The 18,262-nt window shown below is 34.7% G+C and overlaps 1 protein-coding gene across 1 annotated transcript in view; it reads right to left on the bottom strand.

Annotated features, from left to right (window-relative positions):
- The window catches only part of Mmp2 (Matrix metalloproteinase 2), a 32,154-nt gene extending 17,665 nt beyond the window's left edge, over positions 1-14,489 (bottom strand). Inside the window, exons 1-2 of the mRNA XM_088041184.1 lie at positions 14,269-14,489; positions 1,544-1,809 (exon numbers count right to left, since the gene is read on the bottom strand). Of these exons, the coding sequence (XP_087897310.1) occupies positions 1,544-1,809; positions 14,269-14,394 (392 nt within the window). The 5' untranslated portion in view covers positions 14,395-14,489. The remainder of the gene's footprint in view (positions 1-1,543; positions 1,810-14,268) is intronic.
- Positions 14,490-18,262: the final 3,773 nt, after the last annotated feature.

Here is an 18,262-nt window from a genome sequence, read left to right as displayed (position 1 = left end):
TAAAAAAAATTGGGGTAAAATATAAACAAGTCAAAAATAATATTCTCTCCAAATTTCATTGCCCTAGTATTAGAAAAAGAAATTACACGTCCGAATAAAAAATATTGGAAATTTGTGGTCGTCTCAAAAATAAAAATTTCTAAAATCCGTCCCTGCTTCTCAAAAAATTTCAAATTAAAGACGCACACTCAGCAAGCCATAAAGTGTAAACTCTCAAAATTTCATTGCTCTAGCATCAAAACTACCAAAATTACAGATCCGAATGTAAAATATTAAAAGTTACAAACTTCGAGAGCAAAAAGTACAAATTCTAGAAAATTTAATTTAAAGATCCACCCATTCTTCATAATAAAATGGCGAAAGCGATAGCAGTGAGATTAAAACTTAAAAAAAGAATTTATGCATTGGCTCGCATTATCAGTGCAGTTTTTATAACAAAAAACGCATCCAAACAACCAACTCGATCGTAACCTTTTGTTCATTGGCTACAAGTCCAAAACTCTTGTTTATTGGCCCAATTTAGTGTACAAGAAATTTGTCTAAAACACAGAAATGGAAAAAACTTTTTTATTTTGTACAAAATTGGTGGATGCGCCAGGATAAAATAAAACTTTCCAATTATTATTTTTCCCAGCTTGCAACCCTAAATTATAATAAAAAGCTTAATTTATTATTTAAAAATTTTACTGCAGGGAATTTAATATCATAACTCCCTCATTAGCAACAAAACCGCGAATTGATGGAATTTTTACTTTTAAAATCGTAGGCAAATGAATAAATCTCATGTATGTTTGGTTGCCTCACTGAACAAATGATTGCATTTATTTTTAAAATCTCGCGTTTCCAATCAATATTCCAATTAAATTTCTAACTCGAACACACTAAAATGAGTCCACACAATTCGTCTTTTGCGCCCCCTCAAATCAAATAATCCTTTCCGACTAAATCACTAGTAAAACTTTGCCCTTTAAAGCAAGTCAAGCTGAAATTTCGGCACTTTCCCAGCAAGTCAACACAACAAAGATGTTTACTGAAAGTTTATGTGGTCTGGACGCTATTTTATGAAGTAATTAAATTGATTTTTGTGTGATGTCATCAACTGCTATGCAGATGAATTGTTTAGTAACATCTGAGGGTTCAAATTTCGTTCCTTCGGGACTTATTGCCCTTTAAACGTTGACGTTGGTATTTCCGTAAAATGTCAATTGCTTCCCCTAAGGTTAAAGTCCTTCGATCGAACTACTTGCTTTCAATAAAAATTAAATCGAAATCCGTCCAATTAAATCACCGAAACCAATTTAAATCTGCATATTGTTTGAAAATCTCTTGTATTATTGGATAAGGGAGCCCCTTTGACAATGGCGGGTATACGTGTCATCGACAATTGCCAGAGGGGCTGGGAAGAGGCTCCACTCGACGTGAGAGTCCGAACAAGGGCTCTAGATACCCGTGACGTCACACACAGTGAAAACTAACAAGGACCCTCCATCGTGCCGTTGTCTAATAAAAATTTCCACTGAGACGCGTATAATTGGTTGCATACCTCCACGTTAAATCCGTTTTTGGCCACTTCTGACCATGCAAAGTGAATCTTTTCCTCCTTCCGGACGTCTGGATATTTTTATCGGGAAGACCACACCGAGGCGTCCGAAGTAACTTTTCAGTTTGTGCATCCAGGCGCCCCGTAACGGGAATTCCCGCAAACTCCTGCATTTCCTTGATGGCGTCCCGAACAGAGTCCTCTGTTCGAAGAGCGAACGCGCCATCTGCTGCCTTTTTCATGTAGCCGAACTGCATCAGGTAGCGGTGCTGGAAAGGAAACCAAAATTAGGACAATGAACAATAAACAGACGAATTTACACCAAATTTGAATGCGCCAGTGTTTCGGTAAAAAATCAATGGCGCTCTGTGTGGTCATTCTATTTTAAAATCTCAATGAACAATCCGCGGAAAAAACGTGTAAATAGATACAGATGGTTATAATAAATGTGTCAATTATCGTCGGAAAAGATGTTGCGGCTGTACATGGAAGTAGTTTTCAGGGCGATAAATCGAGACGTGTAGGTGGGAACCCCACACCTGACACCAAAACGAATGTAATTGTGTATATAACATGCTCGATTTATTGTTAAATGGGATTTATGCGGCGGGCGACGAAAGATTTAAGAAGCTGGAACAAAAAGGTAATAAATTGCGAGTTTCGGGAGAGGAAAATGTCACGATTTTCCATATTTAGACGAGACCTTTCCTTCCGAATAAGTCAGTTGTAGTTACAATGATTTGCTGTTTTGGTCGAGTGAAGGATAAGGCGATTTTCCAAGTTCTAAATGCAGTTTTGGAAATTTCTGGGCTTGTTGTAATAAACTTGGGATTTCGGAGTGGCCACCTTGACCAAATACCGAGCCAGGGACGTATTAGTAGAAATTTATTACCAATTAATTCTTTAAGCGCGCAGTAGAAACCGTAAACCCAATTATCGCAACATGAGCACTGTAAGAAAGTAGTCAACAAATTGCTTTTAAAAATTTAAATTTCTAAAATCCGTCCCTGTTGTTCAAAATTATTGGGATTTGAAATAAACAATCAGCAAGTTAAAAATAGGAATATGTCCAAATTTAAATGTTCTAGCATCAAAACTATTAATTAACTCTAAAATTACAGGTCCGATTAAAAAATATTCGAAATTTTTAGTTCGACTTGAAAATAGAAATTTCCAAAATTCGTCTGTTGTTAAAAAAAATAGGATTTGGAACAAACAGTTAACTTGTCAAATATAGTAATCTCTCAAAATTTCATTGCTCTAGCACTAAAACTACCTAAATATCGGGTCCGAAAGTAAAATATTCAAATTTTTGGCTCGTCTTAAAAATCAAAATTTCTAAAATCCGTCCCTGTTGTCCAAAAAAATTTGAGGTTAGGAACAGGCAATCAGCAAGTTAAAAAAAGGAATCTGCCCAAATTTCGCTGCCAAAGTATCAAAACTACCAAAATTACAGGTCCGAATTGAAAATATTAAAATTTTTGCCTCGTCTTGAAAATTAAAGTTTCCAAAATCCGTCCCCGTCGTCCAAAAAATTGAGATTTGGAATGGACAATCAGCAAGTTGAAAAGAGGAATCTCCCTAAATTTCATTGCCAAAGTATCAAAACTACCAAAATTACAGGTCCCAATAGAAAATATTGGAAATTTTTGGCTCTTCTTGGAACTAAAAAATTCTAAAATCTGTCCCTGTATTTGGTAGTTTTGATCTTACGGCAACAAAATTAGGACAGATTACAGTTTTCGACTTTTTCGTAGTCAATCTGAAATCTAGAATTTTTTGAGCAACAGGGACGGATTTTATAAATTTCAAAGATTTATTTTTGCTCTAAAACTACACGAGATTCAGGCCAAGCAAGCGGAAAGCCGTCCTGAAATTTGAAACTTTGAAGCACGTGCGTATAAAACACGTTCCCTTCGTAATCCACCCGACACAGTATTATTCACTTTTTCGTCTCGTCCTCAGTCAGAAAATCCAGCTCTGTTCTACATAACTCCACGTACTTAACTGTTCTTTTATGGAAAACCTCTAATCCGTTTGTAACTCCGACTCATGTAAAGTAACGACATCAAATTGCTCTTCTCGGTATCGCATTTCTGATTAAGGAGAATCGTACATTTCCTCCGCCACAAAAAAAGCGAAATGAAACAATGTTTTCAAGTTGAGTTTTATGATCCGAATTAATTACATTCAAGGGTAGAATAAGCAAATGACAGCACGTAGCGACCAGAGGCGTCGCCAGTCTGACCACAATTAAAAAAAATAACGAAAAAGCCACACCACCACTTCCTTGAATTGTGGTTGACGAATTGAAGGAGATAAACTGCAGCTGCATCCGAATTCGCGTTTTCGGTTTGTTTTTCTAGTCTAGTTCTAAAAAGCATGACATGAGTATTTCTATTTTAAAACGCATTATGTTAATGTAGCATCGACCGGCTTATTATTTCCAACAATAGTAAGGCAGGAGGTCCACATTACCATAAAACATTCAACTGAAGAAAAGCCAATGACTTATCTCCTGAACCAATAATCTGAGTGTGGCGATGATAAGAAAGTGTTTGTCCAGTTATATCTTAGGTAGTCTTGACATGTTTCCACTAACCCATAAAAATGCACTTTATCTTTGTTCTTCTCTGTGCCACGTTACGGGTTTCTAATCATCAACAGGAAACGCATCATCATCGACGAATTAAATGAAAGCGGCGATTATGACATAACTGGAAGGAGCCTTGACTCGTTAACCCGAAGAACCGTCAAATCGCAGATGAAAGAAGAAACAATACGTGATGATATGAATCATCTCAATTGAGCACAATTAGATCAAACCACGCACTTTTAGACTCGGGGTGGATTTTCACCCTCTATTTATTTACGGAACGAATTTTCACTAGACTAAACATATGGCACGGGACAAAAAGTGCCGTAATCAGCTCCATTATCGAGTTTAGTGCTGCTACTTACGAGGGCTCAAAGCTTTGATTTATTTAAATTTGATAAGGAATATCGCGACATTTCAGATCAAAGGTGAGATTCAATTTGACGCTACTCAACGGAAACGACGAAGACGTTTACACAATGGAAATGGCAGTTTAGGGATGTCCTGACCGCAAAACGTGTAATGTTTTCCGTTTTAATCCTTCAGGTCCGGATTCAGAGATATTCTTGAAAAATTAGTTTTACGTTCTAATGCACATTTTTTTTTTCGTTCGGAACTGTAAGACCTGTAATTTGCGTAGTTTTGATGCTAGCACAATGAAAATTAGAGAGATTACTATTTTTGACTTGCTCAAAATTTCATATTTTCTGTCGTGAGAATGAAAATTTCTGAAATCCGTTCCTGTTGCTCAAAAAATTTGGAATTTCTAACAAACAGTCAACACTTCAAGAATAATAATCTCTCCAAATTTCATTGCTCTTGGTTCAAAACTACTAAAATTGCAGGTCTGAACTGAAAATATTTAAGACTAAGCTAGTTTTGAAAATAAAAAATTCTAAGATCCGTCCCTGTTGCTCAAAAGATTTAGGATTTGAAACAGACAGTCAACACGTCAAGAATAGTAATCTTTCTAAATTTCATTGTCCTTCAAGCATCAAAACTACAAAATTACAGATCTAAACTGAAAATTTTGAAGACTTTTAGCTAGTTTTGAAAACAAAAAATTCTAAAATTTGTCCCTGTTGTTAAAAAAACTTAAGATTTCGATTAGACAATAAACAATAGTAATTTCTTTAAATTTCATTGCCCTTGCATCAAAACTACTAAAATTACAGGTCTGAAGAAAAATATTGAAGATTTTTAGCTCGATTTGAAAAGAGCAAATTCTAAAATCCGTCCCTGTTGTTCACAAAACTTGAGATTTGAAGTAGACAATAAACAATAAAAAATAATAATCTCTCCAAATTTAATTGTTTTTGCATCGAAACTACTAAAATTACAGATCTAAACGAAAAATATTCAAGATTTTCAGCTCCTTTTAAAAACAAAAAATTCTAAAATCCGTCCCTGTAGTTCAAAAAATTTTAAATTTGGAGTAGACAATGAACAATAAAAAAATAGTAATCTCTCCAAATTCCATTGCCCTTTCATAAAAACTACCAAAATTACAGGTCTGAACGAAAAATATTGAAGATTTTCAACTCATTTTGAAAATAAAAAATTCTAAAATCCGTCCCTGTGGTACAGAAAACTACAGATTTGGAGTAGACAATAAACTATAAAAAAAATCTGTCCAAATTTCATCGCCTTTGATGAAATTTTGAAGATTTTCAGGTCGTTTAGAAAATAAAAAATTCTAAAATCCGTCCCTGTTGCTCAAAAAAATTGGAATTTAAGACAGACAATAAACTAGTCAAAGATAATCATCTCTTCAAATTTTATTGCTCTAGAACCAAAACTACTAAAATTACACGCCTTAAATAAAAAATATTCAAAAAAATTGCCTCGCCGTGAAAATGAAAGTTTCTAAAATTCGTACCTGTTGTTCAAAAAAATTTAAAGTTGGAGTAGACAAAAAACAATTAAAAAATAGTAATCTCCCCAAATTTCATTGCTCTAACATTAAAACTACCAAAATTACAAGTCCTAATAGAAAATATTGAAATTTTTTGGTTCGTCTGGTAAATAAAAATTTCTAAAATCCGTCCCTGATTTTCAAATAATTTGAGATTTTAGACAGATATTCAGCATGTCAATAATAATAATTTCTCAAAATTTTAGTGCTCTAGTGTCACAACTACCAAAATAACAGAACAGAAGATTTTAGAAATTTCTATAATCCGACCCTGTGCCTCCAAATTCGTGGGATTTGAGCCTCACAATGAACACAGCAGAAAAACCAAATTTTGGATTTTTTTACAAGCTCTTTATTTTATCATGTGTGTGTTTTATCACTCTATAACTGCAGCCACGAAATTTAAAATTCTAATTCCTCTTCCCATCAAACTCAAACAAATTGATTTGATCGATAACCTAATGGTACCAGCAATAAAACCTTCCCATGACAGCCAAACAAATGCTTTCCACGTCTCAACATCCATATCTTTCAATTATTAATTGTTTAGTTATCTATTGACCCGTCTTCCCAATACCATCAGCTGTCAACATTTTGGTCGAGGTCAGATAACGCGCCTCGTGGTCACTCCACAAACACAACAGCTCTCTTTATTGGAGGTAATGGTACAATCAAGTACCACTGAATGAATGAACCGATTGGATGCACATGCAGAAGTAGTTGATAAAGAAGTCATCAAATTGAAACAACATAAACGCATCGTTGTGATCAGTCCAGGAGAGCTCTCGTCTGGATGGCACCGAAATAAATGTAGCCAGACGAAAATAATAATGCCAATTCAGGGGTGAATCACCCTTAAATTACATCATACGTGCAAACCGCAAAGATCCTGGTGTGATTCAACGTGGCCAGTTTACAAAGCCCGATTTGACACGTCTTGGATTCGTTTCGACATCGCTTCTTTTACTTTGTTTATGTTTTTTCAACGGTTGTAACATTCAAGTACATCAACCTCGAAGTGAACGATTTATTTGAGTACAGGAACATGTGTGTTTGTGTTGACGGAAACAATTACAATAATGTCGGATCCGGAGGAAAAATCGGATTTATCCTCTCGAGAAATCAATACAGTGGCGCCGAGGAGTGTTCAATTATCATAACTGCAGCACTCGCGACGTAATTATGAGGGAAGATAATTTTCTTTTTGTCAAGACAAAGACCACGTGCAGCTGTTTGCACAAAATCCGCGCACTAAATTACAAGAATTCCTATCTGTTATCATCATTGTTACACCACAAAGACAGTTGGCGTTGGTGCAACACAAACAAAGAAAAACGCAATTTACAGCGCCCTATCTGTCAATCGCAAGAGTTAATAAATTTAACAGTCGACAATTAGTATGTTTGCGTTATTAATGTTTGCTATTAATTTCATTTTTATCTCGTTACAAGTATAAATAGGCTAATAACAAGGTTGCTTATTAATAAAACAAAGAGCAATGTTTCCCGTGTTTGTCCACGCAGGTCTACCAACAAATTTTTGTGAAAGGTTGAGGATATGACATCAATGGAAACCGCAGGTAAAAAGGAAACAATTCCCTCCTCCATGTCCAACTCCGGAAATTCAGTGATAAAAAACGGGAACTCCACGATGCATTTCGCATAATAATCCATCCGAATTACCATGAATCACGACGATGGTAACGGAACAATTTTGGGGGCTCATGACTCACTAATTTCTTTACCACGAACGCTAGGAAAAGTGGAATTAAAAAGATGATTGCTGGGGCTAAATTGACACTAAACGGTTCTGTGATCTTGAAACGGATGTTTAGAGTTGAAGTCAACAAGTTTTTTGAGTTTGGCGGAGCGGAGGTCTGGTTTATGGGTGACGGACCCTAAGACATGAAGAGGTTCTAATTTCATCAAATAATATCCACACATAAATTCTTTAGTGTCAGATAAAATTATATGATGATGAGTTCTAAAAACAAATGGAGGTTTATGGAAGGATATTTTGAGGATTTGAGGAGTTATGGCGATGGGGATATTAAAGCAGAGCTGAGAGAGAATTATGACACCCTTCTTTAAAAAACTTTGACATTTGACAGTGAAGTTTCATTGGTCTAGCAAAATAGCAAACTTAAATAGAAAAATTTGAAATTTCTAAAATCCGTCCCTGTAACTCAAAAAAAAATGTCATTTGGGACAAAAATAAACAAGTCATAAGTAATAATCTCCCCAAATTTCATTGCCCTAAGGTAAAAAATACCAAAATTACAGCTGCAAATAGAAAATATTGTAAATTTTTTGGCGCGTCTTTAAAACAAAAAATTCTAAAACCCGTCCCAGTACTTAAAATTTCTAAAATCCGTCCCTGTTCTACAAAAAAAATGGGATTTTGGAAAAACCATAAACAGATCAAAAATAGTATTCTCTCCAAATCTCTTTGCCCTAGCATAAAAATAAAATTACTTGTTGATTCGAATAGAAAATTTTTTTAGCTCGTCTTGAAAATGAAAAAATCTAAAAAAAGAGCAAGGACTTCAAAAAAATTTAGATTTCGGACAAACAATCAACAAGTCAAAAATAATAATCTCTGCAAATTTCGTTGAACTAGTGTCCGAATGCAAAAATTTTTGGCTCGTCTTGAAAATGAAAATTTGTAAAATCCATCCCTGTAGCTCAAAAAAATTGACATTTGGGACAGGCAATAAACAAGTCAGAAATCGTAACCTCGCCAAATTTTATTGTTCTTAAGGTAAAAATTACCAAAATTACAGGTCCAAATGGAAAATATATAAAATTTTAGGCTCATCTTGAAAAGGAAAATTTCTCAAATCCGTCCCTATTCCTCAAAAAATTTGGGCTTTGGGATGGACCATATACAGGTCAAAAGTAGTAACTTTAAAAAATTTCAGTGCAGTAGCATAAAAATTATCAAAATTACACGTTCAAATGGAAAATATAAGAAATTTTTAACCCATCATAAAAATAAAAATTTGTAAAATTGGTCCCGGTAGCTCAAAAAAATTGACGTTTGGGCAGGCAATAAACAAGTCAGAAATCGTAACCTCGCCAAATTTTATTGTTTTTAAGGTAAAAATTACCAAAATTACAGGTCCGAATAAAAAATATAGGAAATTCTTGGCTTATCTTAAAAATAAAAATTTCTCAAATCCGCCCCGTTGCTCAAAAAATTTTAAGTTAGAAATAGATAATAAACAGGTCAAAAATAGTAACCTCACCTAATTTTATTGCAGTAGCATAAAAATTGTCAAAATTACACGTCTAAATGGAAAATATTAAAAATTTTTGACTCGTCATAAAAATGAAAATTTGTAAAATCCGTCTATGTAGCTCAAAAAAACTGACATTTGGAACAAGCAATAAACAAGTTAGAAATAGTAATCTCTCCAAATTTCATTTTTTCTAAAGTAAAAATTTTCAAAATTATAGGTCTGAATAAAAAATATAGGAAATTTTAGGCTCATCTTAAAAATAAGAATTTTTTAAATCCGTCCCTGTTGCTAAAAAAATTGGAATTTAGGATAGACCATAAACAGGTCGAAAATAGTAACCTCACCAAATTTGATTAAACTAGCATAAAAATTATTAAAATTACACGTCCGAATAAAAAATAATCAAAAATTTTGGTTTCTTAAAACTAAAAATTTCTAAAATCCGTCCCTGTTGTTAAAAAAATGACATTTGAAGCAGACAGTCAACATGTCGGAGACAGAAAACCTCTCCAAATTTCATTGCGCTAGTGTAAAAACTAACAATATTACAGGTCCGAACGAAAATATTGAAAATTCTTGGCTCGTCTTAAATACAAAAATTTCTAAACTCCATCAAACTTTCATTGGAAAAATAAACGTTTATTGAATACGCAAACTGCAAACCAGAATAATTCTAGGGCACGATTTTTCTTATTCGGCCTCCAGCAGAATAACAGTGTCGAATGTCCAATTACATCGTAAAATCAATGAAACCAGAATCTAGTCACATGTTTATCCGGCTCCATGGACCACACTTGTCGCGTTTTTGGTGTGAATAGCCGTTAATTAGAGTCGTCGTCGTCTTCTCGAGCAAATAAAAAGAACAACCTTGCAGGTCGGCACCCACTTGTTGAAGGATCCAGTGCAGTGACCTAGTCTGGTTAATAATTTATCGATATCAAGCATATAACAAAGCAGACATCGGACAGACACATGTGTAGGATGAGTTTTACTCCTTCAAAGCTAAACGTAGAGCATTGTTACTTTCCGTTAGAAAGGCCGGCATGCATGTACTTGAATATTTATCGCTTTCTAGTACCTATTCCATTCAAGGCTAATCTCGCGAACGGAAAAAAGGAAATTTATGACAGCGACTTTTCCGAGGGAATCCTTTGTAGCCACTCCAAGAAAAATCACCGCAAACAAATCTGGCGAGCTTGGTGGCCTGACATTCGAAAAATGCGCGTTTTATCCAGGTGACTAATTACAAGGCATTCGATTCACGTAAACGCGCGCTATTTATGTTCTAGTTTCCATGTTGAAGGATAATCGAGTGTGTTTCACTGCACCGGAAATGCCTTCGGACTCTGGGCGCCACTTTCAGATAACACCTACGCAAACGAGCATCTGTTATTGTGGCGAAATTTCCTAAATTTAGGCGCGAAAAGTGCACCGTGACGTCAGGATGACCGACGAAAGCCGCGCTGACGCCGCACATTCTTAACTAAATCAATGCAACAATTATAAAATAGAAGCAGTAACCTCAGCGTTCTTTCATTATTTATAAACACCGAGAGGCGCTGGCAACGTGCCAGGATGCGGCAGAGACGGAAAAATGGGGTTATGGGCTTTGTAAATATAGTCCGATCCGGCTCCATGGACCAAAACGTGGACCCTCCGAATTAAAAAATCCGCGTGGAGAGGGTTATTCACTCCCATCTCGGGCCGGAATAGCGGACAATTGTCAAGGTTGTCTTTATTTAACCGCCCACTGGACGGGAAGTGCAAATTATTCTATTATTGTCCACATTTTCATAGTTTTTTGTTTGGAGCAAACCAGTGTGAAACCTGACCAAGGTTAACAAACCAATGCAAATATGAATTTTATAGACATAAACAACTGCTTTTACTTAAACACACTGAAATAGACGCATTTCGAACAGGAAATAACTGTTTAACGGTGTGAAATCGAACGGAGGTTGGCACTCCTAGCAGAAAAGGCGAAAGTTATCTCGGTTTTATCACCCGAAGTTCATTGTCACGAAATTTGTGGAAGATGGGAGGCCACACACAGTTCTTCAGACATGTGTCCTCCTTGTCGGATATGGCACCAAGACCTCAAACGTGACGAAGATACTAAACTACCTTCAGCTTGTTTACATTCGTCGGCTTATCTGCTGGATGACTGATTTCCTGTAATTATTACATTAGTGGCGCTTTTTCACGAAATATCGAAGGAACGACCAAAGTTGCGCGATGATTCAGAAGAGGATGTGTCTAAACACCTGACGTGGGTGCGATTAGTGGCGCAGACATTTCATGGAACTTGGAGAAGAAGGTTTTCATCAGAAAGGCTCCACAATTAAAATGTCATTTTGGTAGTTGTGACGCTAGAGCAATAAAATTTGTAGAAATTACTATCTTTAATTTGTTTATTATCTGTCCTAAATCCCAATTTTTTTGAGCAACAGGTACGGATTTTAGAATTTCTCTTTTTTAGGACGAGCCAAAAATTTCTAATATTTTCCATTCGGACCTGTAATTTTAGTAGTTTCAATGCTGGGTCAATGAAATTTGAAGAGGTTACTATCTCTAACCCGTTGACCATATGAAACAAATCTCAAATTTTTTAAACAACAGGAACGGATTTTGGAAATTTTTCTTTTCAAAACGGGCCAAAAATGTCAATAGTTTTCAATTCGGACCTGTATTTTTAGTAGTTTTGATACTAATGCAATGAAATTTGGAGAGGCTAAAATTTTTAGCTTCTTGACCGTCTGCCCAAAATTCCAATTTTTTTGAACAACAGAAACAAATTTTAGAAATTTATGTCTTTTAAAACGAGCCAAGAATTTCCAATATTTTTCATTTGGACCTGTAATTTTAGTAGTTTCGATGCTAGGTCAATGAAATTTGGAAGGGTTACTATTTCTAACTCATTGACTATATGTACCAAAGCTTAAATTTTTAGAACAACAGAGACGGATTTTAGAAATTTTTATTTTTAGAACGGGCCAAAAATTTCCAATATTTTCAAATAGGACCTGTAATTTTAGTAGTTTTGATGCTAGTTCAATAAAATTTTAAGAGGTTACTAAGTCTAACTTGTTGACTATCTGTACTAAATCTCAATTTTTTTTAACAGAAACGAATTTTAAAAATTTTCATTTTCAAGACGAACCAAAAATTTCGAATATTTTCAATTCGGACTTGTTACTTTAGCAGTTTTGACACTAGTGCAATAAAATTTAGAGAAGTTACTATCTTTAACTTATTGACTGCCTGTACGTTGACTATATGTACCAAATCTCAAATTTTTAGAACAACAGAGACGGATTTTAGAAATTTTCATTTTCAAGAGAAACCAAAAATTTCTAATATTTTTAATTCTGACCTGCAATTTCGGTAGTTTCGTCGCTAGGTCCATAAAGTTTGGAGAGGTTACTACCTTTAACTGATTGGCTATCTGTACTAAATGTTAAATTTTTTAAACAACAGAAACGGATTTAAAAAATTTTCATTTTCAAGACGAGCCAAAAATGTCCAATATTTTCCATACAGACCTGTAACTTTGGTAGTTCTAAAGCTAGGGTTATGAAATTTGAGAAGATTACCATCTTTGACTTGCTTATTTTCTGTCCCAAATTGCAAATTTTTGAGCAACAGGAACAAATTTTAAAAATTTTTATTTTTAAAACAAGCTAAAAATTTCCAAAATTTTCCAATATTTTACATATGGACCTGTAACTTTAATAGTTTTGAGGCTAAAACTATAAAATTTGGAGAGATTACCACTTTTGACTTGCTTATTGTCTCTCCAAAACTCCAAATTTTTTGAGCAACAGAAACGTATTATAGAAATATTCATCTTTAATTAAAACTATTCTAAAATTTCTAAAATACGTCCCTGTTCCTCAAAAAGTCTGGGATTTGAGACGAACAGTCCACAAGTCATAAATAGTCCAAATTTCATTCCTTCAACACTGTTATTCAGCTGGAGGCCGTTTATCAGACCCGAAGAAGAAAAATCGTGGCCTAGAATTATCTGTTTGTAGTTTTCGTGTTCATAAAACGTGCATTTAGATAATGAAAGTCTAAATACTCGGAAATGACATAAAGTGACAGAATCGTAAATTTGTTTTTAGACACTACGTGTTATTGGGGTCATCTAGAAATGTTTTGATCAATTTTGTTATTAAATATTTGCTTCAATAGCAGGCGAAGACTTATTTCAATTAAAAATTTGAGTGAACCCCGTCCTGGGGGTGAGTAATGGTGCTGAAAAACTCTTTCATCACTGTGTGTTTAAGATAATATTGATTTATTGCTTCAATCGATCCCTTATGAAAGTTTTTCCGACAACATTGACAAACACACCTCTTTGATAGAAGAACAAATAAACTTAGATCATCGTCCAATCAACCTTTCATAACAAGCAAGAAAAATGGAATTTATAATTACATTGAATGGAGATGTATAAATTCGTGACAAGCCAAAGATGCAAATGTAAAGGACATTTATAAATAATGATAGTAATTATAAGTTATCGATGCGGAAATGTGTTTTTCCTTTGAAAAACTGTGGTCCCAAAGCTGCTCCTTGCGTGCCACCGCCCCTTGGCGCCAACTCGCTTTCCTTTGTTTCTTTTCCGCGATTCCGTCGTGCCTTTTGGGTAGGGCGCCAGTCGGCTCGAACAATGGCCCACCCTATCCGCCGCCCCCTTTTGGGGGCAATACAGGTGTTCAAAGTGCATCGCTTTCGCTCGCATTACATAATTGGTGATAACAAAAACTGGCTTTTGCTTCGGTCACAGCTGATTTGGTCCGTCGTGTGTGTGGGCTCCACATTTCCGAAAGCTCATTTATTTAATTACCCTTATCGGCAGCGCACCCTTTGCATATGTCGCGGTTTAACGAAAACGAGCTGGAAAACGTCACGTTTTTCTTACGAGCGTTTATTATCGATCAGTGAGGGTTGTTCGCCACGTGACAACTTACCACTGAGTCGTCCAATATTTCGCGTTTTCTAATCCGTTCGGGGAGTGTTGAAGAGAACATGCACAACACGAGAAACAACACTTTGAAGGTTCGAAAGGAGAACATTTGGACACAGCACTTGCACATTTCGGAAAATGTTGGACGCGAACGTTGCACTGAGTTTTATTTCATATCGTGGATGATGAATGAAGTTAGGAAATACGACAACCACAATTGCTGCGTAAGGTTTTCAGATAAACCAAGGTTCGGAAATCCCTGGAGAAATTCATTTTGTCGAGTTTCGCGGAAAGCACTTTTCGGGGACTTTTCACTCTCTCTCTCCGATGGTTTATTTCTGGCACGACGGCGAAAATAGAAGGCAAGAGAACCAGAGTGAACCCAACCAACACGAACAGTGGACTACACTAGAATGGAGAGTTGTTAGTGCTGAAAGCGTACAACTACCGCTGCGACTCTACACAAAAACGCTCATTTCGGTCCTTCTTCGTCGCCGTTCTTTAATCAAGAATTCGCGAATTGAAGCAATTGAGGGATTATTCCATTACTAATCCAAAACAAAGAACCGCGCTGATAACTCACTTTTGATTAGCGCACTTCCGCCAATTTAGACAAGAAGGAAGTGGATAAACGGACGGACAAAGACACGAAAAACAGCGGCGGCGCGTTCACCCAAATTCGATTTTGATCGCACGGGAAAGTCGACGCCAGATGGTTTCAATATGATCGAGTCTGCTGAGTATGATGACACACTCTGTATATTTTTAGCGAGGGTTATTGAAAAGAGTCAAGGACGAAGCTGCTGCACATTTTTTAATGCCGACAAAGGAGACCAAAGTGTTGAAAATTAAAATACAGACGTCTATTCGCAATTTGACAATTATTATGGCTCCTATTAATAATGAAAATTTATAAAATCCGTCCCTGTTGTTCAAAAAATTTGAAATTTGGGACAAACCATTAACAACTCAAATGTGGTAATATCTCCAAATTTCAGTGCCCTTGAATCAAAATTACCAAAATTACAGGTCCGACTGGAAAATATTTAAAAATTTTGACTTGTCATGAAAATGAAAATTTCTAGAATTTGTTCCTGTTGTTCAAAAAATTTGAGATTTGGAATAAAAATTAGGCAAATCAATAGTTGTTATTGTTCCAAATTTCATTGCCTTAGCAACAGAACTACAAAAATTATACCTCCGAATAGAAAATATTGGAAATTTTGGCTCGTATTGGAAAAATTTCTAAAATCCGTCCCTGTAGTTAAAAAAAATTGGGGTTTGGGACAGATAATAAACAAGTCAAAAGTAGTATTATCTCTAAATTTAATTGTCGTACCATCAAAATTATCAAACTTACAAATCTTAGTGGAAAATATTAAAGATTTTTGGCACGTCTTAAAAACAAAAATTTCTAAAATCCTAAATTCTAATTAACAAAAAGGGAGATTAAAGACAGATAATAAACAAGTCAAAAATAGCATTTCCTCAAAATTTCATTGCCGCAAGACTAAAATTACCAAAAATAGACGTCCTTATGGAAAATATTGGAGATTTTGGGCTCGTTCTAAAAACAAAAATTTCTAAAAGCCGTCTCTGTTGTTCAAAAAATTAGGGATTTTGGCCAGACAATAAACAATCCAAAAATTATATGCTCTCTAATTTTGATTATTGTAGCATTAAAATTATCAAAAGATTTTTGGCTCGTCTCAAAACAACTTTTTTTTAAAATCCGTCCCTGTAATTGAAAAAAACTGGGATTTTGGACAGATCATAAACAAGTCAGGAATAGTATTTCCTCAAAATTTTATTGCTGCAGGACTAAAATTACCAAAAATAAAAACCCTAATGGAAAATATTGGAGATTTTGGGCTCGTTCTAAAAACAAAAATTTATAAAATTCGTCCCTGTCGCTCGAAAATTTTAATTTTGGCCAGATAATAAACAAATCAAGAATAGTATTTTCTCTCAGTTTGACTGTCGTAGGATCAAAATTATCAAAATTGAAAAATATTAGAGATTTTTTACTCGTCTTAAAAACAAAAAATTCTAAAATCCGTCCCGGTACCTCAAAAAACTTAGGATTTTGGACAGTTAATGAACGAGTCAAAAATAGTCTTCTCACGAAATTTAATTGTCGTTGGCATCAAAATTACCAAACTTACACGTCCGAATGATATAAATAATAAATTTTTGGCTCGCATTGAAAAGAAAAATTTCTAAAATCCGTCCCTGTCGCCCAAAAAAATTGAAATTTTCCACAAGCAATAAACAATCCAAAAATAGTAGTCTCTCCAAATTTCATTGCCTTAGCATCAAAACTACCAAAATTACACGCCCGAACGTAAAATATTGCCATAGACAATTCAGACGTCTATTCTCAATTTGCAGGAATTAGGTCGCAGGAAAAACTGTCAACAGACAAGGCGGTGGCGCGTTTAATCTAATTACTCGCAAAATATTGATCGTGAAAAGAGCCGCGCCGGTCCTGGATAAAATAGATCATCAACCTCACGTCTTTTGTTAACTTCATTTAATCTGACAATAAGAGAATTAAATTTGATATAATTAAAACGAAGTGGTTTAAATTATAACTTAACCAATCGTGTTTTCACAACAATGACTTAAGTCATCATAACTTTGTCATACAATTTACATTGTTAATGAGGCGGTTGAAGTGCAAACTGCATTCTTACAGTTTTTTGTTTAATAACGCATGTCACAACACTGAAATAAAATGAGAGAGGTCAAACAGCATTCTGGTAGGTCGGGATGGATATCAATATATCAATAATTTATTTATTGCAGCCTCCGTATCGCACGCTTCATAATAATTGTAAATTAGTATAATTTCTTGAGCGATAGTGTGACACTAAATTTCCATAAAAACTTCCATTAATAACGGAAATTATAGTTTATGCGCCAAGTCTATTATGGATAATTGACGTAGGCTTGTGAGTAAGGTAGCAATTATTAGTTCAAGAGATAATTGGAAATTGCAGTTATAAGTGTGACCCACAAAGAAAGTACAATTTGTCTCGGCCAAAACGACTCTTTTATTAAAGCAAACTGCAACATTTTTAACTTTTAGTTTAACGATCTCTCTTGGTAGCCTCTTATAATTATGCAAGTCATAAAGCAAGGCACTTAATTCACTTTTATGGTTTTGGAATTAAAAAACGAAAGCAAAACGAGATTACAGCGACAAGTACTTGTTTTAAAAGGAGAAAAACGGATGAATCACACTGCGACTTATTTGTTTTGAAAATAAATGGCGCGTTTTGCTGGGCACCATGCGGGTAATTCTACCAATTTTAATTAGCGGCAATTTAAGAATTTATCAATAATTTCGCAATCAATGTACTCGTTTTCAACATTACTAAAATTATAGGTCGTAATGGAAAATATTGGAAATTTTTGGCTTGTCTTAAACACAAAATTTTCTAAAATCCGTCCCTGTAACTCAAAACAATTGGGATTTTAGACAGATAATAAAAAAGTCAAAAATAATATTTTCTCTAAATTTCATTGCAGTAGCATCAAAATTACCAAAATTAAACGTCTTAATGGAAAATATGGGAGATTTTGGCTCGTCTTAAAAACAAAAATTTCTAAAATTCGGCCCTGTAACTTACAAATTTTGGGATGTTAGAGAGACAATAATCAAGTTAAAAATAATATTCTCTTTAAATTTCATTGCCACAGCATCAAAAATTACCAAAATTAAACGTCTTAATGAAAAATAAGGGAGATTTTTAGCTCGTCTTAAAACAAAAAATTTCTAAAATCCGTCTGTGTAGCTCAAAAAATTGGGGATTTTAGACAAATAATAAACAAGTCAAAAATAATAATCTCCCTAAATTTCATTGCTGTAGCATCAAAAATAGCAAAATTAAATGTCTTAATGGAAAATATGGAAGATTTTTGGTTCGTTTTAAAAACAAAAATTTCTAAAATCCCTCTCTGTAGCTCAAAAAATTTAGGATTTAAGACAAATA

Source organism: Gnatocerus cornutus, chromosome 7 (genome assembly GCF_029298725.1).
Source record: "Gnatocerus cornutus isolate USDA-ARS CGAHR chromosome 7, icGnaCorn1.1, whole genome shotgun sequence".
NCBI lineage: Eukaryota > Metazoa > Arthropoda > Insecta > Coleoptera > Tenebrionidae > Gnatocerus > Gnatocerus cornutus.
This window is presented reverse-complemented; position numbering and strand designations above follow the sequence as displayed.